General features: G+C 47.2%; 2 protein-coding genes across 2 annotated transcripts in view; both read right to left on the bottom strand.

The window, feature by feature from the left end:
• zic1 (zic family member 1 (odd-paired homolog, Drosophila)) overlaps positions 1 to 3282 on the bottom strand; it is a 158989-nt gene extending 155707 nt beyond the window's left edge. Inside the window, exons 1-2 of the mRNA XM_085938970.1 lie at positions 3055 to 3282; positions 2573 to 2687 (exon numbers count right to left, since the gene is read on the bottom strand). The gene's annotated coding sequence lies outside the window, so the exon portion shown is untranslated. The remainder of the gene's footprint in view (positions 1 to 2572; positions 2688 to 3054) is intronic.
• Positions 3283 to 7649: 4367 nt separating this feature from the next.
• On the bottom strand, positions 7650 to 26036 carry dipk2ab (divergent protein kinase domain 2Ab). The gene is made up of 4 exons (XM_085939407.1): positions 25523 to 26036; positions 20510 to 21371; positions 11035 to 11338; positions 7650 to 9375 (listed from the first exon to the last, which is right to left on the bottom strand). Exons 2-4 carry the CDS (start codon positions 21161 to 21163, stop codon positions 9035 to 9037), a joined length of 1299 nt encoding a protein of 432 aa, XP_085795533.1. The 5' UTR covers positions 21164 to 21371; positions 25523 to 26036; the 3' UTR covers positions 7650 to 9034.
• Positions 26037 to 26538: the final 502 nt, after the last annotated feature.

The raw sequence follows: 26538 nt of genomic DNA, 5'->3' as shown, positions 1-26538 counted from the left end.
AGCATAAGGGTGTCCATGTGTGCACTTGGCACCAGGACACCCTAGGCCGCAGTTCGTTGATCGACCTTGTAGTCGTGTCATCGGATTTGCGGCCGCATGTTTTGGACACTCGGGTTAAGAGAGGGGCGGAGCTGTCAACTGATCACCACCTGGCTCCGATGGTGGGGGAAGATGCCGGTCCGACCTGGCAGACCCAAACGCTCTGTGAGGGTCTGCTGGGAACGTCTGGCAGAATCCCCTGTCAGGAAGAGCTTCAACTCTCATCTCCGGCAGAGCTTTTCCCACGTCCCGGGGGAGGCGGGGGACATTGAGTCCAAGTGGACCAAGTTCCGCGCCTCCATTGTTGAGGCAGCCGACCGGAGCTGTGGCCGTAAGGTTGTTGGTGCCTGTCATGGCGGCAATCCCCGAACCCGCTGGTGGACACTAAGAGTGGTGTGAGTTCATCAGAGCAACAGCCTGGGGGAAGAAGCTGTCTCTGTGTCTGCTGGTTTTGGCGTACAGAGCTCTATAACGCCGTCCGGAGGAGAGTAGTTCAAACAGACTGTGACTTGGGTGAGAAGGGTCTGTAGAGATGTTGCTTGCACGTTTCCTGGTCCTGGACAGGTACAAGTCTTGGATAGATGGGAGGTTGATTCCAATGATCTTTTCTGCAGTCCTGATTGTACGTTGCAGTCTGTGCTTGTCTTGTTTGGAGGCCGATCCAAACCAGACAGTGATGGAGGTGCAGACGACAGACTGGATAATGGCATTGTAAAAGGTCTTCAGCAGCTCCCGCGGCAGGTTGAACTTCTTGAGCAGTCTCAGGAAGTACAGCCTCTGCTGGGCCCTCTTCCAGACAGAGTCTATGTGGCCAGTCCATTTCAGGTCCCGTGAGATTGTGGTACCCAGGAACTTGAAGGTGTCTGAGGAGTATGGTATTACTGCGGATAGTGAGGGGTGAAAGTGGTGAAGGATCTCGCCTGAAATCTACTGTCATCTCCACGGTCTTGTGCGGGTTCAGCTCCAGGTGATTTTGGCTGCACCAGTGGACCAGCCGCTCCACCTCCTGTCTGTACGCAATCTCATCACCTGAGCCAAATGGCAAAGCTCTCGATTTACCGGGCGATCTACGCTCCTACCCTCACCTATGGTCACGAGCTATGGGTCGTGACTGAAAGAACGAGATCCAGGATACAAGCGGCCGAAATGAGTTTCCTCCGCAGGGTGTCCGGGCTCTCCCTTAGAGATAGGATGAGAAGCTCGGTCATCCGGGAGAGACTCGGAGTAGACCCGCTGCTCCTCCACGTTGAGAGGAGCCAGATGAGGTGGCTCGGGCATCTCATCAGGATGCCTCCTGGACGCCTCCCTGGGGAGGTGTTCCGGGCATGTCCCACCGGTAGGAGACCCCGGGGACGACCCAGGACGCGCTGGAGAGACTATATCTCTCAGCTGGCCTGGGAATGCCTTGGGATCCCCCGGGATGAGCTGGATGAAGTGGCTGGGGAGAGGGAGGTCTGGGAGTCCCTCCTAAAGCTGGTGCCCCCGCGACCCGACCCCGGATAAGCGGAAGAAGATGGGTGGATGGATAAAATAAAGTATGAAATAAAGTAGGTTACAATATGATAGCCTTGGCAGGTGATCACGCTGCCCTTTTTTCCCATGTGAAGCCATTTGAGACTGGTCTGTGCTTAAGGGCTATAAAAATAAACTTGACTTTCTGTTTTAAACACAAACATGGAATTGCTTGGTCTTAGTGAGTTAAAAAAAAATGCAAAAACTAGAATGTGAGGTCACCACCTACCTCAATATGGATGTGTGGGCATCAGGGGTTGCTGCATCCAGAGCATCTTTTTATTTAGTAGTTTGTCATGTAAGGGGCGTTTTGTACTTTCACAGGCTTTCACAATCATGAAGTGTTTACAAGGGATAAGCTATGTCAGAGAAAATCTATGTTCTCACTCTCACAGGAAAGCTCAGAACAGGTTGGGGCAATGCGGGTTGAAAGTTTCCGTGCTGTTGCTTTTAGTCAGCCGTCACCCGATAGAGAGTGGACGGTCGTCGGAGCAAATGTTCCGCTTTGGCTCCGGTTCGATGTACCGCAAAGTGACGGATGCCTCCAGACGGAGGCCGGCTGCTGCAGTTGCCTTGAGGGGCCGAATGCCACAACGCGGCGAGAGGCATTTGAGAAAATTAGCCTAGGTACAGTTAACCCACATTTAGCTTGAGAGATACATTTTCCTTTGTATTTTTGGGATTTTTGTTACTCTTATTTGATTCATGCTTGCTCGAGATTGTGCAAAATGTCAGCATTAAACATGAGACAAATGTGTTGTGTAACAAAAACATGGATACATACAAAATAAATAGACCAGCAATAAAATATCACATAGAAATTCATCAATTGTTACAAGCTAAATCAACATTTATGTTCAAATCGAGGCACAATCTGTCAAAATCACTTTTTGTAACACTGTGAACCTTCACTTTTCAACAACAAAAAAACCATTGGGGCAATTTATTGTGTGTGTACATATGTTCTGACCTGGTGGTGGTAGACCGGATTCTTATTTGTCTCTTGCTCACATTCACTTACCTGGCTCAAGGTTTGGTGATGCCTGGGGTACTGTTTGAGTTGCTGGAGTCCATCAAGGCATTAATTGTGCCAAAAACACATCAATATCTCGCTTCCTTTGCCCTATTTTCAGTCCCTGTAGAAAATAATTAGTGTGGTTAGACCTCAGTTAGGCTGCTTCTTAGACTATGTGTTCCTCTTTAACATGATTCAGGTTATTTATGCGTATTGTATGTATGGCTAACTGATAATTTCGACCTTAAAGCAACAAACATGGCATATAATTCGTTGGAAACTGGATTAATTATACGAAAACGCACAATTACGAGTTTAGGGTTAAATCTGGGCTGTTAGCAATTGGACCGAAATAGCAATTTGTTAGCAATTTGTACATTTAATCAACGTTAGACGACACGCAATGTTTCACTATTGAGGAGAAACTTTCCTCCTCTTAAGACAGTTTATTACTGTTATAATTCATTCAAAACCAAGTTAAAAATTACCTGGGGGAAAAAAAAGTCTTCATTGTCAGAATATTTCGTCGTCAATCAAGCTCGGAACGTGACACACCTTGTCGTGCGGCGCAGTCATAGGCGTGGTTTAACGCTTGACTCCGCCCACACGGATTCGAATCGCAATTTTTTTCCCTCTTCATTATTTTGTGGGGGGAAACTATTTTCTTTAATGATACGCCGTCTTACTTTTTAACACGTTATTAAACATAAAAAATGACGAATTGTCAAGCCTTAGTCAAACAGGGCGGATCTTGCTGAACTGGTACCGGAAGTGACGTATACGTTCATTGTGGGGAGATCCGTAATCCCCGTTTGATTGATATTATTTGGCCCAAAGTTAACATATCAAATGAACAAGCATACCGCAGTGAATCAGAATCGCAAAGGATTCGTTCCACTTTAAAATAAATCGTCCTTAAATCGTATCAAAATCCATGTATCAAATCATTTTAATTTACAGGTGTCAAACCCAAGGCCCGCGGGCCAGATACGGCCCGCCATATCATTTTATGCGGCCCGCGAAGACAAATTGTGCATCAAATTCGTGTGTCATTACTAGAATTGAAAATTGTCTTCATTTTTAATATCGAAAAAAAAGAATTTGACACCCCTGTTTTAATTGGTCCCAGGGCCATCCATCATGGAGATCTCAATTGGCTCATAAAACCAAATCTCAATTAAAAAAAAAAAAATTAAAAAAGAGCCACAGGACTGACTTTGATCGGGTTTATGTGAGCCAAAGGTTTGGTAATAAGCATCAGTAAGCAAGACCAAGAAAAATATCGAAGAGGAAAATGTAGAATGAATTGGAAAAATTCTTAGATTCTGTTGTTTTCAATGTTTTACGAAAAAAATATTTCATTTCACAATAGTGACAGGAAATATGCGACAGACATTCGTGCCGACATCATGACGACAACGAGGGGGGAGACAAAATGTTATTACAATCAGCGTAAATGTCACCATCTCCAGCATGCTGACTCCTCATTACATCTCGCCTGAGTCACAATGCGCCATATGGTGAGAGCTGCATTATCCCCCCCCCAAAAAAAATATATATATATAATGGTTCAGGAAATTAAGCATCCCCTCCTGCAACTTGATGACGTCATTTCTATTTAATACTTTGTTTTCAGGAGGGCTGGATAATTGATTCTTTTGAATTTGTCATATTCAAAGTCACAGGCCTGGGTTCTCGGCTGATGTACCCAGGGACAAGAGGATGACGAGCGGTGATGATGATAGCGGTGTTGGTGAGGGAGGTGAAGCGATGATGAGCTTCCAATCGTCAGGCCAAGCGAGCCCTGTCTGTGGCAGACGATAATGTGCCTTGTAAACGGCTGCACGTCCCGGGATAATGACATGGCGAGGCGCTCTGGGCTCTTGCCGGATGGCGCTAGTCTGATGGCGCCAATGACCTGTTCCCCGTTTAGAGCTGGGATACGGGAGCCGCAGCACGGCTCCATTAGCTGTGCGTCATGGAGGAAAACACAAGGGCAAGGGGAGGAGGGAAAACAATACATAAGCACGAAAGGGAAGTTTGAAAACCTTTGTCGGCTAACAGCGAGCTGCCACTAATTTTGTCCAAATAACCTTTGGGCTATTCTCATTTAATAGTGGTAGAGACCACACAGTACAGTCACAATGAACGTTAAAAAAATAATTTACTGTAACATCAATTGAAAACAAATCTGGCATACCTGTCCAATCCAATTGCAAATCACTGACCAATTTAAAATGTGCCAAAGGAACCGAGTCAAAAGGGGGTCGGGGGTGTGCTGGGGATTTACAGGAGCTAAAAATGTAAATGTACAAATGAAAAGAAGGAGGTTATTATGTAAAATATTTGCATATTTGTCCGCTATTTTTGTGAGCAGCCCAAGTCTTGTGCTAGGCACGTTCGAAATCCACAACCTTGTCCAGCTGTCAAGTCTGAGGGCGATGTTATGTAAATTATGTAAAAAATTACAAATAACAGAAAAGTCACTCGGTTGTTTAATTTCACACTTCATGGGTGGGATGCAAAATATCTACATATTTTACTTGTCTACACAAGTAATTAAAATATTGTTTACGTCATGTTATATTTTTATTTGTGGACTAACAGGGCCATTGTAAAAAGAACAGACAGGGAGTTACAAGTAAGAAGGGGGGAGGGACTAAAGGCCGACCTATTCGTCAGAACTGTTCGGTCCAACCCGTTGTTCTCCACCGGCAAAGCTTGTAATCATTTCCCCGACACGGCCTCTGGATACCGTGCAACTAAAGCAGTGGATCCCTCTCTCCTCAAACCAGATAGCCTTGAAAAATGGCAATCCTTCCGAGAAAAAAAAAAAAAAACTCACACAGCAAGCGGACAACTTCCAAGGATTCTTCAATAGCCGCTGCCCGTGGCTAATTAGCGGCCGAAGAGACACCCGCATCATTCTGAACTGCTTTTCCTCAAAAGGTCAAAGTAAAAATTGAAAATTCCAGAAGCACTAGCGATGGATCCACCAACATCAAGGCCAAAGGTTTGATGTTAACTGTCAAACCTCCATGTATTAAAATAAAGGAGAAAGATGTCAGAGTTGATTCGAACGAAATGTATAGATAAAGGTTATAAGACCATTTCCAAGAATGTCTTAACAATCGGAACCGTCATGACATTCAGAGTCAACTTTATCTAGGTACTCCTGTATTTACTTTCATTTTCCCCCTAAATCTTCCTGTTTTTACATCTCAAACCTGCTTTACTTTCCACCCCCACAAAGGCGCTTTCCAAAGCCACGCTTTCCAAACTTCGGGAGCCTCGGTGTTCTCGTGTCGAGACTGAGGTTGCGCGACAGCTTATCTAAATGAGGCATAGTAGAAGCGTGACATAATCACGTTGAAGGGATGCACGCAGGCTGCCAGGAACATTGCTGCGAGCAACTCCCGTGTGTTGCATTAGTGATGATTTAGCAGGAAGGCTCCTCTGGCCCGCGGATTGCTTCTCCTGAGCCGCAGCCAAGCCTTGGAAAAACCCGACCCCCTTAAAGAAAAAAAAAACATCAGGCCAGGGTGATGCACAATTACACAAACACAAGCCCTGTTGTGCATAACCTTCCGCTCAAAAAGCCCTCCTCATTTTCAGTCTCCCCCCCCCACCCAAAAAAATAATAAATATAGGTCATTCCGGGACTAAAAATGGCTCTCTGAGCCTGAGGCTTGCCAGAGCATGAAATAGACTTTACAGCACGTCCAGCAGGAAACTTTGCTTTTTTGTTGTTGCCCATTTTTCATCCCGCCGCGTCATTGTAATCGGGCACATGGCGTGCATATCCACCCCCACAAGACCGGCCTGCCTCCTGAATAAGATATCAGCAGGCGAGACGGGCAAATCCAGATAGTAATACATTTGCGACAATGATATCCACCTCTGCCTTTCATACTTGTCCTACGCTGATAAGCACCAACGGATTTGGATTTCAAAATGCACGGCCTAATTATTTCCAGCATCCTTTCACAAGCCCCCATGATATGAAATATTTTTTGCTTTCTAGTGTAAATGCTCAGCGTAATGTTAATATATCACTATATCAATATCACGTCCCACCCCTTGTGCTAATATAGACTAAACTAAGAGCAAAACTAAAAGCATCTCAAAGGAGACATTTTTGCAGCTTTATTTGCTTTCCGCATACTCAGCAAACTTTGTCTGAATTTTTTTTTTTTCGCCTTTCCAAGCATTCTCGCCTCCTGAGTCTTAATGTTTCAAACTACTGCGTCTGAAAATGGCCTTATGTTTATTTAAACTTCAAGGGCAGCGGCGGGCGGGGGTGCACGCCTGTGGTGTTTTTCCTCCATCCAGCCAGCCAGCAGGCCGACCCTGGAGCCACTCGTCAGGCTAGGCTGAACATTCAAGAGACTTTAGAGGAGGTGGTGGGGCCTTTGGTTGGAACGGCGGCGCTCACCACACGCGGCTGTGACGTTGTGTAAAAACCACAAACCAAAGGGTGTGTTCAATAAAGGAAATTACAGGATGGGAAGTGGGGGGGAAAAAAGTCTTTTTCACTTTGTGTTTAACAAACGTGCTGAAATAGCAAAGATTACACTCAAAACAATGGGATAGGGTTGATTTTAAGAATACTCAAAAACTTGAATAAATTATGAACACAGATGTTATTAGAGGGTGTGCACACTTGTGCAACTTTCAAAAATATTTTTTTCCCAAAATCTGTGAAATGGATCACTTTGGGCAAATTTTGTAATATCACAAAGATTTTTACAGGGGTGTGTAGACTTTTGAAACACTGCATACCTTATGGGTTTTCAATGAGGGAAAAAAAAAGAAGCTTTCTTTTTTTTTTTTTTTTTGGACACTCCAGGAGGTCTGGCTTTAAGACAGATTTAAGCGTAGACAACGTGTGTATCTCGGCCAAAAAATGTGAAAGATCAAAATGGGAGGAGGAGGAGGAAGAAGGAAAGCGGCCAACATCAGACTCGGTGGATCCAATTTTAGTGTGAAGTGTGGCCAAAATGATCCTACTGGAATGTGGAAATAATAACAGTCAAGACAGAATCAAGAAGAGTGCAAACACAAGTGTATATTTCTATATATAGATATATAGATATATATATCTTCTTTTATTTCAATAATTAAACCCACTGAAAGTTGCAAGTACAACTTTTGAATGAAAGGCACAGGAACAATCAGACAACGCTGATATAATACTCCAAAGGAAACGGACAGTACAAAAGTGGACAGTTAAGTCACGCATGTACAAATTCCTCCAAGCGGGGGGACGTTGACGTCACTTTTCCGGGACCAAGTAAAACGGATCGGACACAACAAAGAGGCATGTTGGGGGGGAAAAAAAAAAGCCCGGAGCCAAATGATTCTTATTCTTTCCTATTTGTATTGCTTTTCCAAAACACCCTGCCGGCCACGTCCGATTCACAACAGCGGTGAGAAACGAGACATCTGAAAAGTATTCTTTCCCAGAGCTAGAAGAACGAAAGAGGTGCTGCTGTTTTGGTTAGCAGCCTGGTTTAAATGGTCATTCGTGGCCACTATTTACCGAAATAAAAATATTCCACAAAAAAAAAAAAAAGAGAAAAAAAAAAAGTTGCGGTGGAGGAACAAATTTTCTATTTTACCTTCAGCCTCTTTGGTTTTATCGTCACGGGACTGTGCAGTTCTCTCCTTTTTTTTTTTCCTATACGAGTATCTGTTGTTCTCACCGATTCCTATTCACAAAAGGTGGTAGGGGGGAGAAAACGACGATGATTGCCACCGCCACGACGGGGACAGACCCTGCGAGCGACGCGATTGATTGGAGCGGCAGGTTATTCCGACTTATCTGAGCTGCCTTCTCGGTTCCACCTGACGAAAGGAGATTCAAGCTACCTCTGCCTTCCCTGCGGCACGCTACCGAGAGGAAAAAAAAAAATTATTATAAAAATAAAATCAAGATCGGTGGTGCGGCAAAAAATGTTAATGCAGCATTCCGTTTAAATGCAACCATGAAAGAAAGCGAGGGATAAAAAAAGGAAAGATCCCCCCCCCCGGGGCAAACTTTCATAGGTGTTCGATTCAATGTTGTCATGAAACGTGATGATGAAATGAGGCGGCAAGACGGGGGTGGGGGGGGCGGGGGGGAGGGGGTCTGCGTCGCTTGATCGCACGTGTTGCATTAGCCTGCGAGCAAAGTGTCGCTCAGAGGCCGCCCCCTTTCCTTTTCAGATGGCGCAACCATCCGAGAAGATTGCTCCCGATTCCTATCCCGCACTCTGCGTTCGCGTTCCCCGGCAGAATCTCGTTAGCGGCCGACTCCTCTTTTCAGGCGGCAAAGCCAGTCAGTAAATCAGTCCGTGAAACCGAAGGCTCTTCCAAACGCAAACGGCGGTCCTGCTCCTTGCGCAAAGGGGGAGGCTCATGACATCAAGGGTCTCAAAGAGTTCGGAGGCGCCCGGGGATCCAGTCTGCCGACGCCGACTCCGTCCATTACCTAGCGGGCGAGGAGGCGGCCGAAAGCCGGGTGAGGTACTCGCGCAGTTCCTTGGCCGCCTGAAAGCGTCCGTAGCGCTTCTTGGGCTTGGTGCACTCGTCCAACAGCGCCTCCAGTTGGCCGTCTTTGGCTATGTGGGCGGGCGGATCGTGGAGGAGACCCCCGGTGGTGCCTCGCCAGGTGGCGTAGCGCGACAGCAGGTTCTGGCACACGGCGTAGTAGTTGTGGTCCACCGTGACCCGGGAGCACAGAGATTCTTTGGAGAAGGACAGGCAGGCCTCCCGGTCGCACTCCTCGAAGCGGCTCTCGTACCACACGTCGTAGTTCTCGGGTTTGTCTGTAGGGGGGAGGGCGGAGGCACGTTACCGGCACATCGTAATACCAGTATACATTTTTTTTTTGACATTTTCTTGCGACCACAGGATTCAAAAACTCATTCGGCATATCACAGCAACTCAATCAAACCGTGCTGCCCTGCAAGGAAATGAGTCCCACCGACGTTCCCCAAAATAGGAGGGGCGCATCAAGAACAATCAGTGAGGTTGATTAAGACAGATCTCCACTCAAGCACCGAGGTGAGGTGACGGCAATTAACGTTCCCGCACTTGATTGACAGACGGCATCAGCACTCCTCTTGGCCGCGCTAACGCACGACAGCGAGGAGATTCTTCGCAAGGATGAGGCTGAGTGTGTGGCAGGGAGGGGAGGGGGGGGGAGCACCTCATAACAGAAAGCAAAAGAAGCTCATCCTTTTCTTTTGTTGGACTGATATAACGAAAAGTGCACTGTCAAAAAGCGGAGAAAATCATTTTCAATCCAAACGGATGGGAGGAACAAGCGGTACGAGCGTGCTAGGTCACGTCGTCTCGTTATTTCCCGGGGAGCCTCTTGTGGGGGGGAAAAAAAACGATATAATGATTGTACCTCTACGAGAACGTCTCGTCAAGCTCAAAAAGCTACTTGACATTTGGGAACCTGAATTGACCTGGGGAAATGTTCCAATTGTTTCGACATCGGACCGTCTGTTCAGGTCCGGCCGATTATCGCCATCCCTAAACGTTCTTGACGCGCCGGCCCCGGGTACGCAGTCGGACTTGACAAGCTCTCAGTGGCTGTCAGATGGAAAACGTCAACGGGCCGGATTGCGTTTTAAAGCGAGTCGAAAAGACAGCGTGGCAACGCGGGGAACCTTTCAGCTAGCGACTATAAAAAGTAACAAGTAGCCCTTAACGGTCCTTCAACGTGACTCCATTTGATCATCGGGACGATTTCATCATAAGAATCCCTTTTTATATATATATATACATATATACATATACACATACATACATATATACATATACACATACATACATATACACATACATACATACATACACACACACACACACACACACACACACACACACACACACACACACACACACACACACACACACACACACACACACACACACACACACACACACACACACACACACACACACACACACACACACACACACACACACACACACACACAATACGGGTCCACACGTACACGGAAGCTAGACAACTCTTGATATCTGTCATGGGGGGCACTGGTGGTGCCTTCGTATCTGGCGACACAACAGTCCATCACCTTAATTGGATTTCTGGAGAAAACGGGACAAATCAAAAAGGAGTGACTGGGTGGTCCTCCTTTTCTGTGAAGCAACGGTGGGAAGGAGGACCAAGGGGTAGGGGATCTGTCACGGGCTACGTGTGATGTATAGCTCAGTCCTTGTTATGAGGTTTATTTCAAGAAGGTAGGGGGAGGGATGGGGTGGTGGGGGGTGAGGCAGCTCGTTATCGAGACCATCTTTGCTTTGATGGAGACGAGCGTGTTGAGGGCAGAAGAAGCTGGATGAGGATATTCTTGGCGGCTTGGTCGAAGGAATGCCCCAAGAAGAGCTCGGGTCATTTGACTCATTCGCTACCAATGACGGCTGAAGATGTCGATTTTGAGGAAACTCACTCTGCTTGATCAGTCGCTTGTCGGCCACCAGGACGTTCTCGGCGTCGACCACGATGACCTTTCCGTCGCGGGGGCCGACGGCAAAGTTGTCGAAGCTGACGTCGAGCAGGTAGAGGGCGAACTCAAAGTCATTGTTGGTCAGCTGCTCGGCGATGTCCATCAACTGCCGCGCCAGGTCCGCCCGCTTCTCCCAGGGCGCGTGGTAGTAGCTCCACAATTCTTCGCCCACGTAGTTGACGGCCACCACGCGTCCGCACGCCCCGAGGTACTTGGCGAAAGGCCAGCCTTCGTCCGACGGGAAACTCTGAAAGGAAAACAAACTCCAGTTGAAGCGCAAATTTGAAAAAGTTTAAAAGAAGTCGGCCGTGCTCGTTATCGGAAAAAGCGCTTGTTGAATTTGCGACGGGAACCGGTTTCCCTCGTATAAAGAGAGAAAGAGAATAATCCCACACATCAAACGCAAAGTTTGCCGTGCAGCCTTGGGTAACATTTGATACGCCCGTGTAAGCACAAGATTTGAGAATCTGCCAAAAGGAGCGCATGAAACGGAGCCAGCGATGGCTACAGCGGATTAAATCTAATAGAAAAAGATCCGGCTTGCGTTGGAAGCCCCGAAGCGACGAGCCTATATCCGCTGCCTGCCGTTACGAAAAACCGAACCATTATTTGCGTCCGCCGAAAGTTCAAGTCGTGACCGTTTAGCGGTGAAAATGCGTTTTTAGTGATTCAGCAAAAAATAAAAAAGTTCCTCCAAAGCCTTGATGTGTTGGTTCGAACAACAAACAAGTTGTTTATGCAAATGTATTTACAAGGAAATGTTACAAATAGCTGCTTTGTTGCCACTCTTCTCCATTAGCTACAACACACGCTGTGCTGAGAACACGGCCTTGTCATTAAAAGGCTATTACCATTTCAAAGCGGTGGTTCAGAGTTTAAGCAAGGCTTGAAATACCCCAAAAAAAAAAAAACACAAGATTGCACCAATGTGTTGGGGGGCTTCTCTGAATTTTCGGTCAAACTGTCCTTTTGCTATAAAGTGTACCGGATGGGAGCTTCCTATGTAACGAATCCCACAAAGGCTGCTTTTCCTGGCAAGGCGGTCGAGGAAAGGGGAAGGGGAGGAAGGAGGGGGGGGTGACTCGTGTTTCTGAATCCTGAAACCCGATAGCGAAATGTCAGGGAACACGGAACGTCACTGTTGGCAAGGTGTGAACTACTCCTGACCGCCGTGTCACCGGAGGAAAGTCGACGCTCTTGCCGCCTTTCGGTGCCTGCGAGGAGGCTTTTACATATGCATGGCGAGCTCACCTTAAATATTGATGAAATACAAATTATTTAAACGTTATTCTCCACGACGGTTTATTACAAATGCCGATTACATCACCTTGTATAGGAATGGAGTAAAGTGAGGCCCGGGAAAGTTTTGGCGTGTTTCAAATGGGAATCGAAAGGGCAGCGGCGCTAACCGGTATCGACTGAGCTCGAGAAGACGAGTCAAATATAGGCACAAAATAATTTGCTTTCGATTAGCGCCCGCTAAAATAGATCCAAGACCACAAGGGAAGCACAATGGGCTTCAACCGGGCCATCACTCCTCTTGGGGCCCAGTTTTGGCAAGGACTCCTTTTGAATTCTACCCTTACTTTGGGGTCGACAGGCTTCCTCGACTATTTTTGTAAAAGTGACAGCAAAGGGGAAAATGAAAAAAGCAAGATATCGTTTGGTGACAATTTTGGAGATTCCAGAGGAATTTGGGATTAGAGAGACTGAATATCTAAAATGGCTTTTTAAACATCGAAAGTGAAAGATTAGATTGAAGCTGGATCATTTGCTGCTACATCCCTATTAGGCCCGTTTCCTCTGACCCAAATGCAAACCTTGGATTGCGCCGTGTTGATGTAACTCTAAGCAGCTCTTGGCCATGTTGACAAAACCCCGGCCCGTCCAACGGAATGGCTGAAACGGCTTTACCGTTCAGAAAAAAAAATCCTCCCAAATCGAAGCCCCTGCAGCAAGGTTTGGTGGATGAGATGAGAATGGAGGAAGCCAAAGCTGGGAGGAGAGTAAAGCTTTTCTCCTCTCTTTGGTTGTCGGGTTGCAGCCTGAAAGGCTACAAAAGCCGAGTGCCAGAAGCTTGGGGGGGGGGGGGGCAACGGATGATTACCCCGAGGCAACTTTCAGACTTACTGTCAGCGTATGTTACGAGAAGGCCTTCATGTCGCCGTCTCCTGCTCTTAACTCTCATTTGACGGTCTCCGCATACTCGGGTGCCATTTTCAATAAGCGGCCCCGTATTTACTTGCGAAAAGCAAACGGGCCGGCTGAAAGCGAGGACTAGCGAGCGACGTACTTGAAAGACTCGACGACTTCCTATCGCCGAGCTTGATAAATACCCCGCGTGTCCCGCCGATCGCTCTCCCTCAGCGCTCTTTAAACGGTTACTCGGCAGAAGCCATTACCGTCTGCAATGAGGCGTTGAAAGGGGGGGCGGGTGTTCGGTGGGCGGGGAGGGACGGAATGAGTCGGATACACTTCTCTGCCATCTCTGAGCAGATCTGGGAAGTTTCCTGCGAGAGGCGTATGGAGCGCACAGGTGGTAAATTTCACCATTTGTGTCCCCCCCCCCCCCCCCCGGAGACGGCGTGCAATTTAAATACGCTGAAAATCTAATTCTGGTTACGACTTTTTGTGATGCCAAATTCTGTTCCTGCCAATTGATGACAATCTGCTAAAGTTGGCCGTATATTGTTGAAATTGTGGCGCGTGGCACTGCACGGATGCTGGAAAGTGAACGCTAACGACTTAAGCTAGCATCATCTAGCATCGGAGTCGTACGTAAAAGCGGCTCACTGTCAACACCCCGCATTTAATTAGCTTAACGGGGCAAATAGTCCAAAACTCCGTTTGAAAGGTAGAGGCAAGTAAATTGCCCTTTTACTGTCACCCCTCCAAAGTGGCAATCGGGCAAGAACACAGGACGAGAGTCGTGACATCCAGTTGTCCATTCACGATGGACCTCCGTTCTAAATTCGTAGCCCGGTCAGAAAATGTCGTACTCGTCCAGTAAATACGATTTAATACGAAGAAATGTAATAAACAAGACAGGCAAGCACAAGCTTGTTCTTATTGCAGGTGACCTCGCAGTGACTTCTAAGGGCAGCTCTGGCTAATCTAATGTAAAAGGTAGAGCCGGTGCACAACAGCGGCATTGAACGAGGGGGGGGGGACGTGTGTGCTTTCCGCTCCCCACCCTTTAATACAACAGACGAGCTGGCGTCCTCCCGGGGGGGGGGGGGGGCGTCCGAGTGGGTTGAAATGAAACGAGGCCACAGACAAATAGGCAGCCTCGGGAGAAGGAGGATGAAACGAATGGAGCGAGCGGCGCAGGGAACACACACCTGCGTCCTGACATCCGCTGACAAAGACGTGCCCTTCTACTGGACAACTTGGGGGGAGGGCACGGGCAAAGAGGCTCTTTGTGAGTCAACCCCAAACTGTATCCCGCCGCATATGAATGAGAAAATGCAACGTGACCGGGGCTGATAACAACCTCTTTTCAGGGGGCCGAGTAAACATCAACTTGCTCCCGAGATATCGCCTTGGCTACCCCGCAAGAACACTTGGCCAATCAAACGCCAGTGAGCAAACGCTGTGGCGCAGAGCTGCATTTATACATGAAAGCTTTGTGTGTACATATATAAAGAAAAGGCTTGGAGCTTAGAAACGGTGGCTACTTAGAGGAAATTAGTAGCTAGCCACAGCAGTAGTTAAAGGGTGCGGTTGAAATTCTCTGCATTTTCTGTCCTCCACTAAACCCCGGCGTTTTACCAAAAGCAAGTCAGGACAGGACTCGGGAGGCCAGTCCCGAAGATCAAATGCTAAGTGTGGAGGGCAGACGTGTTGGTGTCAGACACAACAACACAAGTGTCTTCCGGCTATGACTTAGATGAACAGGGACTCATCTCTTAGGCGGACTCAGATGTTCCTCTGAAGCCGGTCGGGAGTCGGGGGGTGGTAGGGGTGACATTTCTTATTCACCTTCTGCATATGGAGGATGTGCAGCGAGCCCCTTCTGGCATTTCGGGGACAATTTGAAGTCTCAAATCCAGTCTAGTAGCCCACAGCCGAGCGCTCAAGCCTCACTAGGGAATGGGCTTTAAAAGCCCCATCGTCGCGGTCGCACACATGCGGCGAGACATTTCTATGTCATCTGCCCCCCCCCGAACTCGCTCACTGGCCTCTTTGTTTCTTCTGCAGTCTTTTGGGTTTCTCAAAGTAAAAATCCTAGTCAGCAAACTAAGTTGGAGGAAAAGTATTTGCTCGAGTGTCAGAGCGTAGCGAGACAAAGGATGCGGAGTGTGGTTTGATTCCGAGTGGCCTCAGTCGGTCTCATTACGATGGACGCTGCTGACAGCAAAGTCACCCACCGCCCTCTGCGGGAAGAGGGAAAATTGTTTCATAAAGACGACCTAGAAAGGAATTCAAAGGTCTATTTTACATCTTTCATTTAATTGGAGTTGGTTTATCAGTCCCCCCTCCCCCCCCCCCTCCCGGAGTGATCCGCACACTGCTTCCTTATTTGCGTCAAAGCTCCTATCAAAGCATATCAATTAGCTAAGCTTTAACACAAAGCTTGAAAATCCTTTTTTAGATACGAGTTTGCGGCTCTTGCACAAGACACTGCTTTGATGCAGTCATTTTTTTGCCCGCTCTTTTAAATGAAATGTCACACTTGGGTTTATGCGTGTTTTAAGAGTGCTGGAGAATGAAAATGAAGACTGGGAGTGAAAAGCGAGAGGGGAAGGGGAGATGAGGCCGACCTAGTGGTTTTCTATTGATAACTGTGTGCTGACCTGAACCTGAGCCGCTGCGCACAGACCTCATAAATCCTCTTTACTGGGAAAGCCAGGAATGTGTAAAGTCAAAGGCAGTCGCTATTGAATCCGTCTGGGTGGTTGCGCCGCCCACGCGGAACGGGGAGGAACCCAACCGAAACGCCAAACTAAGTTCCGAGGGCTTGTACGGTTGAGGTCTGCGTCGAGGCTCGCGTATCGCAGGCAATTATCTCAAGGGACGGCAAACTGCTGCGACTGACCCTGTGCTCAAAATCTCGCTGCGGATAGAGCGAGTCGGTATTTAAGAGAATTTAATGAACCAAACAGTCACGGAGAGGTTACACTGTCCCGAGGCAGCTGCACTTGCAGTGACTACGAGTCAATGTGCTGCATTATCTGAAGGTATTTTCTCTGGCAGGAAGTGCCAGTGGTGGGATACAACAGTGGCATACTTGGCAAGCAGGCATGACAGAAGGAAGCTTGATTTTGGGGGGGGCAGGGGGAGACCCGGTGTGTGGTACGGGGGTGCTTCAGACCACCTAAGCAAACACAGCTGTCATGTGTGCGTGTGTTTGTTGAGGATTACGGTGACAACGGCAGGCAGGCTCATTCAAATGGGGAGACAAGGCCACAAGGCTCTGGGCTTGTAGGACACAGAGCGCCGTCAAACCTTTCCCTGGTCCCCCCCCCGCCTTCCAGCAGGGACGCCATCCAATGACGGCATCCAAAAGAGGGGAGCTGGGCCCCGGATAACTCCCTATCCTAACAGGATTCAGTCTGTACACAAAGGCCTAGAAGAATAATGAAAAGGGGATTGGGAGCACTTGAAGCCGGGTTAAGCGGCGTAAACAACTCTGCTCTTATGCGCTAAGGAGTGTCACTGTCTCCGGGAGCCAGAAAGCAAATAAGATATTCATCACTATTTAGTGATGGACCTCAGCCACTTTAAAGGATGGGAGGCAGACACGCCACAGCGCAGGACTGAGGCGAGTCCGCAATTATGAAGGAAATAGTCGGAAAGTATAATTGGCCTTGGATTGCATTTGACGTGTTCGATCAAGAGTGCCAGTGGAAGCAGTTCTTACCAATAAGAAATGTTTTGGAATAGGCTCCTTGCTCTATGATAAATCCATTTTAGGAGGGTCACGTTTCAGGTGTCACCTTTGCCCCCCACCGTGAGCCAGAAGTGGCTTTTGTGTTTATTTCAGCTTCAGTTCCCAAAGGTTAGGCTTGTGATTGAGTATGCAAAAGCTCATTAAAATCAAAAAACAACAAAAAGAGACAATCCGCCTCCCCCCTGTTCGGGGAGAAAAACAAACAATGCAGCCAGACTGTTTGTTGAAAGCACATTGGGTCTTAACTTTCACAGTTCCGTTAAGATCCTGCTGTCAGGAATCTTAGCAGGCATGAAAGATAAGGTCATCCATCAATGTGTGTGCTTCTTTTTTTCCCCTGCAATGCGGTGTTGGGTGTCAGATGTTGTGCGGGGAAAAAACAGATGGCTACGCGACAGGACCGTTCTGATGAGCATGTCTGTGTCAGCCGAGGACTGGGTGTTAAGTGAGGAGGTGGTTCTTTGGGAAGGTGGCAAAGGGGAGGGAGGGTTGGGGAAAGCGGCACAGATTTGAGTTTGGAGGAGATGAGTGCCGGCGGCTGAGTGAAGCCCACAGCCTGTCACTTCCTATTCTCAGCTTCACTGGGCAAAGCGGAGCCCAGGACCAAAAAGGGTGCGAGCGCAGTCACATGTTCCTGGCCGCCTCGCAAGGCTTAATGACTTGGAACGGAAGACCGAGGCGAAAATCAAACTCCTTTCCGATTGGGCCAGATGTACTGTAGCCCATCAAATCACCTGATGAATCAGGAAGTCATTTAGCCAAAGGAAAGGAGCCAAATTAACTGCAAATGGGAAGAAGCTTGATGACTAAGGCTTTTGGGAGAAGGGGGGGGGGGGGGGGTGAGCTCAGCGTTTCTAAATACATACATCCCAAGGCATGTTCCATCTGAGTGCAACGAGCCTTCGCCTTTGTTGTGCTACCCGATCAGAAGCGATCTGCTCCTCCCACGTTTCATTTCATTTCACATGGATTTTAAACGCCGCTTATACATGGCGACATCGTGTTTTCCCAGAACACAAATAGCCTCGAGGAGTAATTTTATCATTAAATCATGTTACGATTTGGCTCGCCATCAAACAACTGACAAATTACCGTCAACAAACTGTTCCCAGTAATGTTTGTCAACCGGACCGGTCAGTTGCTAAGGAGCCACTTACCTGAAAATTGCGTAATCTGTGCTCGGGATAATTAGACGGAAGCATTAGGGCGTAGTAAATTTGTGCATTTCACCGTGCCCCCCCGTGCCTGAACTCGAGAGGCACTCAACAGTGCGCAAATAAATGTTCACGTTGGGTAATGCGGCGGAATGCTCACTGAGCCGTCTCCTGCTGTAGTGAACGAGGAGGGCCACGCTGCAAGTGCAGCAGGTCGCTGCCGAGTACAGTAGAAGACGGGTTCATTCAAAAATGCCTGAATGATCCACTGGAATTAGCCCCGGGCATCTCTCTAAGACACGATTTTTGTGTAAACTAAATGATGATGTCACTATTGAATCAACGGGCATCATGTGACTTGGCATATCTACGGTTTTGATTTAATCCTAACCTTAACTCCACGTAGATGCCCCTACGGAAATGATAGCGATGATATTTATCAAGCCAAAGCAGGAAATAAGCACTAGACATGGCGCCAGGATTTTGTATTTCGCCATGGTCATTTTTTTTTTGTCATCTAAAAATATTTATTCCCCTACGGCCAAAGGGTCTGGCACGTGACAGAGGAATGCAAGCTGTGTTTGCGTATGCCTCGCGTACGGCGCGGCACACAGAAACGAGCCATTGTTGTCCCGAGCCAAAACAACAGAGCAGATTGTTTGCCACTGACAAAGGAGGTCTGGTGTCTCATCGTGAAACAGGGCCCATTTACTGCCAGTGGCTACAAAAGAGCAAAACCACAAGGCATTCTGTGAGAGTTCAGAGCAGACAGTAGAAATGTTACGCGCATTATTCAAGCGAATAAAGCCGGAGGAAAGAGAAGCGGTGGCAAACAATGGCGGCAGGAAATCCGTCGTACTAAAGACGGTGAACCTGAAAATTGTAACTCTTGGGGGTCACGGTGTCTGCGAAAACAAAATTGCAGCGGTGCGAAGAAGATTTTCATTAACTCTGTCCTCGCTTATCTTTTGTTCAAATTCAATCTTCACAGGGCGGGTATCACCGCTAGCCAAAACAGACATCTAGGTACCGCAACATGTTCATTCTATACATTAATTCTTTATGATCCAATCCTGCCCAAGCTTGGCAGAGGATCCTTCGGTATACTTTGACCAGCCAAGCTGTCAGATCTTTTTACCGTACGTTGTCCGTGCCAACCATCTGCTACATGGGATCAGCGTACGCACGTGACCCGAAGGTCTCTCGATGACAAGGTGTCGTGATGAGCCACGTGCAAAAGAAAAACGCTGCCAAGAGCAAAAAAAAAGTCGAGGGATGCATGCAGCTAATGGGAAGGTGTGATGTGTTGGTGTCTGATGTCTTTAGCATTCCATTTGCGGCTCCGAATCACGTAGCCTTCGGGCGAGGGGGAGGATGGCAAGAGGCCACGGCGATGGAATAATCCGGAGTTTGTGGAGCATATATTCATACGCTGACAAAAAAAGGAAGAGAGACACAGGCGGACAGAACAAAGGGAAGCAGGAGCCGGGCGAATCGGGCATTATGGATCGACTGGACAAAAGCTGATCTCGCTTTTTATCTTGCGGAATGCCGGGAGGCATTCGACATTATGAGTATAAAAAGGGGGGGCGAGGGTTGGAGGTCAGTTATTGAATGTCTACACGGGCTGGGACACGGTCAATGACAGATTGAGATTGGAATTGATCGGATGCTTGTATATCACACGGGGAGATAAGAAAAGGCCAAGCCGGTAGAGCCTTTCTGGCAACCGGGATGACAGAACATTACATTCCGAGCACAACCTCCCACAGATGACGAGGGCCCACTGGACAGAGACATGTATTCAAATTAAAAACAACTTGGACCATTTACAGATTGCAATCTTGAATAATTCAAATCCGCCCTACATATGGTGTTAAATATGCAATCTTGCCGCCAGCAAAAACCTCTCATCTTTCACGAGACCACGGTTCTCAAAACCTTGAGAGGATCGCGAGCATTGCCAAAGGTTTTGGAAGGGTTCTTCCTAAACCAACATATATACATAGAAGGGAAAGGAGCATACTGTAACTGGTGAGTTTATCCAAACATAACCCCGAAGGATGACATTGCTTAAAAACACCTGGAGCCATAACTCCGTCCTATCAAAACAAACGTTAATGGGAATAACAGTCGAAGAGGGAACACAAGAATTCGGAACATCTGATTCTGCCTATCGTGTAGGGTGCAGAATCAGACCTTCCTCCTCATAGGTCTGAATTGTATCAATGCTAATAATGTCAGGGAAATTTATCTCAGTTCCCAAAGGCATTAAAAAATATGTTATCTGGCTTTCCTTAGTTGGTGCCCTGCCACTTTAGATGAGGATAGTAAAAATTTTACCTCCGAGGTGAAGGTAACAAAACAATACCTGCAGGACAAGTGGTTCCGGGTTGAATGCCAAGGTCATGAGCAGCTGCATTCTCTCCGTGTCTTTCAGGTTCTTGAGGAGAAAACTTCCAGAGTCTTTGGTCTCGGCGTAACGTCGAACCACGCGGTCCAGCAGACGCTGAGAGGGGCAGTGTACCAGGTCTGACCAGCCCTCTACCACCTCTGGAGTAAGAAGACGAACATCGCCGTTGATCCTAGCAAATTCGGTTTTGTACATGGCCTGGATGAGATCGCAGCGAGGCCTGCCCGTGGCCCTCTTGCAGATCTTTTGGTCTATCTCGGCCAGTTCCTGGTTGGAGCCCAGCCGCTTCAGTACGATGCGACGCGTGCCTTCCCTGGGCTCCCCGTATTGGGCAAAGTAAACATTCTTGACGTTGAAGATGTCGAGGAAGCGCAAGCGCCCCCACGTCTCAAAGGAAACCTGACCGTTCATGAATTTGCGACACCAGCTGGTGCCGAAGCAGGCGGGACACTTGTTGAGGTTGATGAAGCGACGGTCCGTGAGTTCGTTCTTTTGGAACGAGGCGAACAGGTTGTGGGTGTTCATCAGCAAGATGACAAAGAGTCCCACCACAAACAGGAGCTTCAGACAGCGGTACACGCGGCCGAGTTTGAGAGGGAGGAAGCGCAGCATGGTGGGGGACGGGACAAAAGTGTGGTCTCGAGGGCTTCGGCGTTATCCAGATGGCTGTCGGCGAGTTGACTTCAACGCCTCTCCGTCATGGCGCGTCGGGTTGGCATCTAGAGCCGCAAGCTGGGGCGAGGTTGGCAGTCCTCGGAACTGGTCGGTGAGTCATGTTCAACCAAGCTTCCTGTTGACGGGCTACTTTCAGCTAGCAAGCCTGGAAGTGAAAAAAAAAACAAAGAGAAGGAAACGCATCAGAACAGGTCACAAGAGAAATTGCGTAAGCATCCATTTTGATCACGGCTTTCCAGTAAATGACGGACTACATCGAAAGAGGTCCGTTTCCTGAAAAGAAACAATGGCCAGAGAAATTCAAATTGTTTCTTCTGAGAAGCAAGGAGATAGTGAGGATATAAAGGCAGCTATCAAACAGAGAGTGAAATGCTTTTCTCTCGAGGTGTAAAAAAAAAAATGTGCTTCTCATTCTGCAATTGTATCATTCTCCTATACGGCGCTGAGTTGTGAAGAGCGCAAGGTCCAATCTCTGATCAACGCTTTGAAAAATGACCCGTTACTGTCCCTAATGTTTGAAAAATAAATGCCTTCGGGCAAAATCGTCTCGCTGTCTGGCACAAAGGGGTCGTGTCAAGAAATAACCGCAGAAAAAAGCGACTCCAATCTGAGATCGGGTACGGCTTTTCATCCAAGACCAAATCATATTAGATTCCTTTGAGCTTTAAGATGCTTCCAGAAAGACAATGAGGCCAGCCATGCAAATTAGCCGTCTTCAATTAGAGCTCATTAGGGCATGCCTATTAGGACAACAGACTAGCGAGAGGGCGCGGCTAACGAGCAAGCAGATTAGCGTGGCGTGCGTACACTGATTCGTTGTGTTCGGTCCTTCCAGTTTAGCTGTCGAGATGTGAACTCACGACGGAGAGCTCCAGGCGGCCAAGTAAGCGGCGACGGCTGGAGCAGCGGTGGGGCCTTCGATAAGAAACTGCACCCACCGCCGTCTGAGCCTAGCTAGGCTATAACGCTAAAAATAACCCGAATCCAATTAAAGGGAAGTAGAGACGGTGGCTGCAGTGCTTGTTTTGTTTTTTTCAAAAGAGGACACAAGATTTATGAATGCTGTCTGTCTGCACTTGCCGTAAAAACTCTGAGCATATAATGTACCATAAACAAGATGGAAAGCCTGAATGGTGATCTGTCACATCCGGATGCCATTCAGTGATTTATGAGCTCATAAAAAAAAAAGACATCACCACTTTTAGGGCTTTACGAGTGAATAATATCCGGGGCATATTTAGTATACAATGACAGCGGTGCAATCCTGTGGAAAAGGTACGCGGTAATCCTTTACGTTTTTTTTTTTATAAGTCTGAAACCTGCATAACACTGAGCAAGCTAAAAAAAAAAAAAAAAAATTGCATCTCAGCATCACGCTGACTTCCACAAAATGTCTCCAGTGTGATGAATGAACAATAAAAAAATATATAACCCCTCAGGAGTGGTGCGTGTTCTGCCCGTACTTAAAAAGCCAACACGATAATTTGATAGGCTCCCTCAAAAATAAAAAAATCTATTCCTCCAAGATAATCATATTCATTTGGGAAAGGAAGATGAATCAGCTGGGGAGAGAAAATAAGAACACAAAGTCAGCCAACAATAAAACGTCGATATGAGCCGAGGAAGCGTACCGTTTACATTTCACTACAAGGAGCGAGGGAGTGAATAGCTCGAGGAGGGGGAAAAATGGAATATCACGTTGCTCTAAGATATCGAATCAAAAGCCATTTAGCTTCCGACATAGGCGGTTTAGGGCTTTGACTTCGCAGCCCGGATCTTGGGAGTAGATATGACTTTTAAGTCGGATCAGCAAAGGACTCAAGGGAGTGAGCGGGTAGAAGTCACTCACCCCAACAGCGAGCTTGAACCGACGGGTAATGAGATGCGCGGATGGCCGGGCGGCTAACAAGCTAACACGTAGCAGCGTCTTGCCTTCTCTCAAGAGAACAAGTGTTAGCCCTCAATTACCTACGGAGTGTTACCTGGATTATGTTGATGACCTTGTTAATTGGCGTGGTTGAAAGGATAAAGCGCACGCAGCGGTTTTGACGAGGTTGTTAACAAGAGGCCAGTGTTAGCCAAAATACATAAGCGTCGCTCTGATTCTTTTGGAGTTCACGTTGGCAAGGTTGACCTCCAGAGGGTAAAGGCTACTTGAAGGTCTCAGGCGTTTTGTATTCTGCACCAGATGTGAATCAAAAAAAGGGGAGCCAGTCCGGTGAAATTTAAGGTTCGGGGCAAACCTCATTGTTCCCCCACGGTGTCAAATTAGCCCGGCTTTCAGATCTCACCCCGACGACATCTCGTCTCCCCCCCTTGGAGGGAGGAGGAGGGATACACAATACCAAGCGGAAACCCCTGTTTAGAATAAGGGGGGGGGTGACTTTTCCTCGCTGCCATTTCTCGGGTGAGCACGAAAGAGAGGCAAAGTAAGGCGGGCAAATCAAAGGGCGCCCCGCTCCTCATGCATAGGAAATGAGGTTCGCGTGCAGTTTCAAGTCGGGGCAGATGCCAAGAGCCGCAAAATGTCTCATTAGCGGGAGAGAGTGCCACGATATAGCGATAGCTAGGCCTCGTGTTGACTTAAAACCGAATGACAAAGGTTGCGGATATTCCAATATTTCAACTCTGTCTTCAACGTTTGACAGGATAAGCCAGATAAGATAGGGAATTTCCTCCAGGGATAATCTCTGCCGTTGTTCGTCAAATAAAATAGGATTGAGATTAACATATTAGAGGGCTCGGATGCCACGGGATAAACCAATTGTCTCCGTGGCACCTGTGAGGAACTTTTAAGTCCAAATGTTGGCACAATGGCAATCATTGATATCACGTTAATAAATATTTTAGTCTATAAAATGTCAAATTGTCAGCCGCATTTCCCATTGTGTCAACCAACTGTACTTTAAATGACAGAGCAGACTCACCTTTTTGGCAATGGTACGCTCCAAGATTTTGCTTCAGTGCACCGGCTCAAAGGTTAAGTGCATCCCAATATTCAACTGAATCGCATTCGCTTTAGAACTTAAGTCTCAAAGGCCACACATGAAAAAAAAAAAAAAGCATTTAACGGCGTTTGCTAGCGGCTTTTGCCGCAAGATCAGACCAAGCTTCCACTTTCCCACCCCTGCTGTCATTGCGAGGCGAGGCTCCAGTTGCCAAGGTTATCGACTGGGGGAGTCAATAATGTTTGATCGCAAATACAGACGAAAAAAAAATACTAAAAAAACCTCACAGGAGAAAGCGCGCGGGCGGCTTACAACGAGAGAATCTTAACGACAGGAGCGTTTTACACTCCTGGAGGAGCATTAAGGCTTTTCAAAAAAAATCAGCATCAATTAACAACAGCCTCCTCTCGCAGGGGACATTATTAATCCGGGGATCTATTTGTTTTTGAGGTTTTCAGGGTTATAATCTGCTTGACCGTTTAGAGGATGGCATGTTAATTTAGATTGATTATAAAAGACTAACCTGATGATTAAAGGCTCAAGCAAATCAAATGGCAGTTCAAATGAAAAGAAAAAGATTAGAAATGAAGTTCTATTACGCAAGGGTGGCATGGAAGTTGCATTCGTATGCAAAAAGATCCCGTCTCATTTTGAATCCCGGCACATTTCTCTAACAAATAAGCAACCCCAGTCATGCAAATTGATGTAAATTCTGCTGCCAAGTGCGTTACAAACTCGCAGTAGGAATACTTTCAAGAAGGAGTTCCCGCACTTGGAATCAGGACCCCCCCCCAAATAGGACTGGCTGTCTGGCTGGCTGTTGGAGGAAAAAAAATGTTAAAAGCTACTTTATTTAATTTATAGTGTTCTAGACACGTGATCCTGTCTAATTTAGATTTTGCACTGAGACACAAATGTTGCAGCTCTGCATTTCAAACACTCCCGTGTGCAAATGCAATACAACCACACGGTTTTACCAAAGTTATTCCATTTTTTTTTGGGGGGGGGGGGGGGGGGGTTGTATCGTGTTTAGATCGAGCTTCAAACGACTCACGGAAGTTCTTTTTGTGCAAAACATCACGCAGAACCGTTTTGGCAGTTATGTTACCCGTCTTGTTGCCGCTCGGGGAGAATGGGGGCATCTGATAAGAGAAGAAATGCTCTTATCGTTTGCTTTCATCGGAAAAAAAGAAACTAAAGTGTCACGCGAAGCCTCGTGGAAAAGAAAAAAAACACGAGCCGGACAAGTCCAAATTGCACAATCACTTCAGTGGCTTAAACATTAAGGCTGAAGTCGAACTGACGAACGAGCGAAGTTGAAGAGGGGGAAAAAAAACAAAAAACAAACCTGAGTGACTTTTCTTTCTTTCCAGGTTAAATGTGCAAAGAATATCAGCAGACGCTCAGCTCTCACGCGATCATTCTTCAAAGTTGATGCGTGAGGTGATCAGGACCACATCAAGGTAACAAAATAATAAACAAAAGGCAGTTTCAACTGGGTTCGATTCCCATCGATCACAACACGCGAGCTTCTGCTTCGTTGCAAGTAGCGGCTCCCCCCCGTGCATGTAGCCAGCTAGCCTGCTAGCCGCTCAGATAAACAGTTGGGATGTCGAATCTTAACTCTTCGTAAACCGGCTCGTCCTACGTCCTCTTCACAAAAAAAGCCGAGCGTTGGCGTAGAGCGTGAACGTCCATGAGTGTCCGCGGAGTATGGGTCTCTTTGAATGGGCAAAGAAACGCGCTCAAGCTCCGCTCTTCTCGCCCGAATAGCGGCTCACTACTCGCTTCGTCTCACCACAATAGAATCTCTGGCGACTCTTTTCAACAGCAGTCTTTTTTACGACAGCCGACGTCTGTTTACGCTCGTGTTTCCATAGCGACTCTTCTAATGTTTGTCTCGACGGAACGCCCCCCCCCCCCCCAGAGAACAAAGTTTGCCCTAAAATGCAACATTTTGTGCACTTCATGTGAATATATCTGCAAGTTAATTATTTACGTTATTCAAGAAAATATATTGTTTAATTAATTATACGCCCTCCTATGGAAAATCAGTTTTTATCACGTTGTGCTTAAAAAAAAAAAAACAGAACCCAAACGCACCATATGGGGACATTTACAATAATAAGCGAGCCACTCGTTTGTGCAACCGAGACAACACTTAGATAATTGCACTCCTTCATCACAGAGACGATGTTATTACTATCGTAATCAGCGAAGTAATGCACATGCCAAACACAATTCACACTAGCCGGATGACTAATTGATTAATTAGCCGCTAATGGTTGGCTCACTCCCACCGAATAGAAGGACAATGACAGCGGCTAGTCGATATTTCCGGCTGAACCGAGGCGAGATCAACCT

The sequence above is a fragment of the Syngnathus leptorhynchus genome, chromosome 19 (assembly GCF_054491065.1).
Source record: "Syngnathus leptorhynchus isolate UIUO chromosome 19, UIUO_Slep, whole genome shotgun sequence".
Taxonomy (NCBI): Eukaryota; Metazoa; Chordata; class Actinopteri; order Syngnathiformes; family Syngnathidae; genus Syngnathus; species Syngnathus leptorhynchus.
The sequence above is the reverse complement of the archived record's forward strand: the minus strand, read 5'-3'. Positions and strand labels throughout refer to the sequence as shown.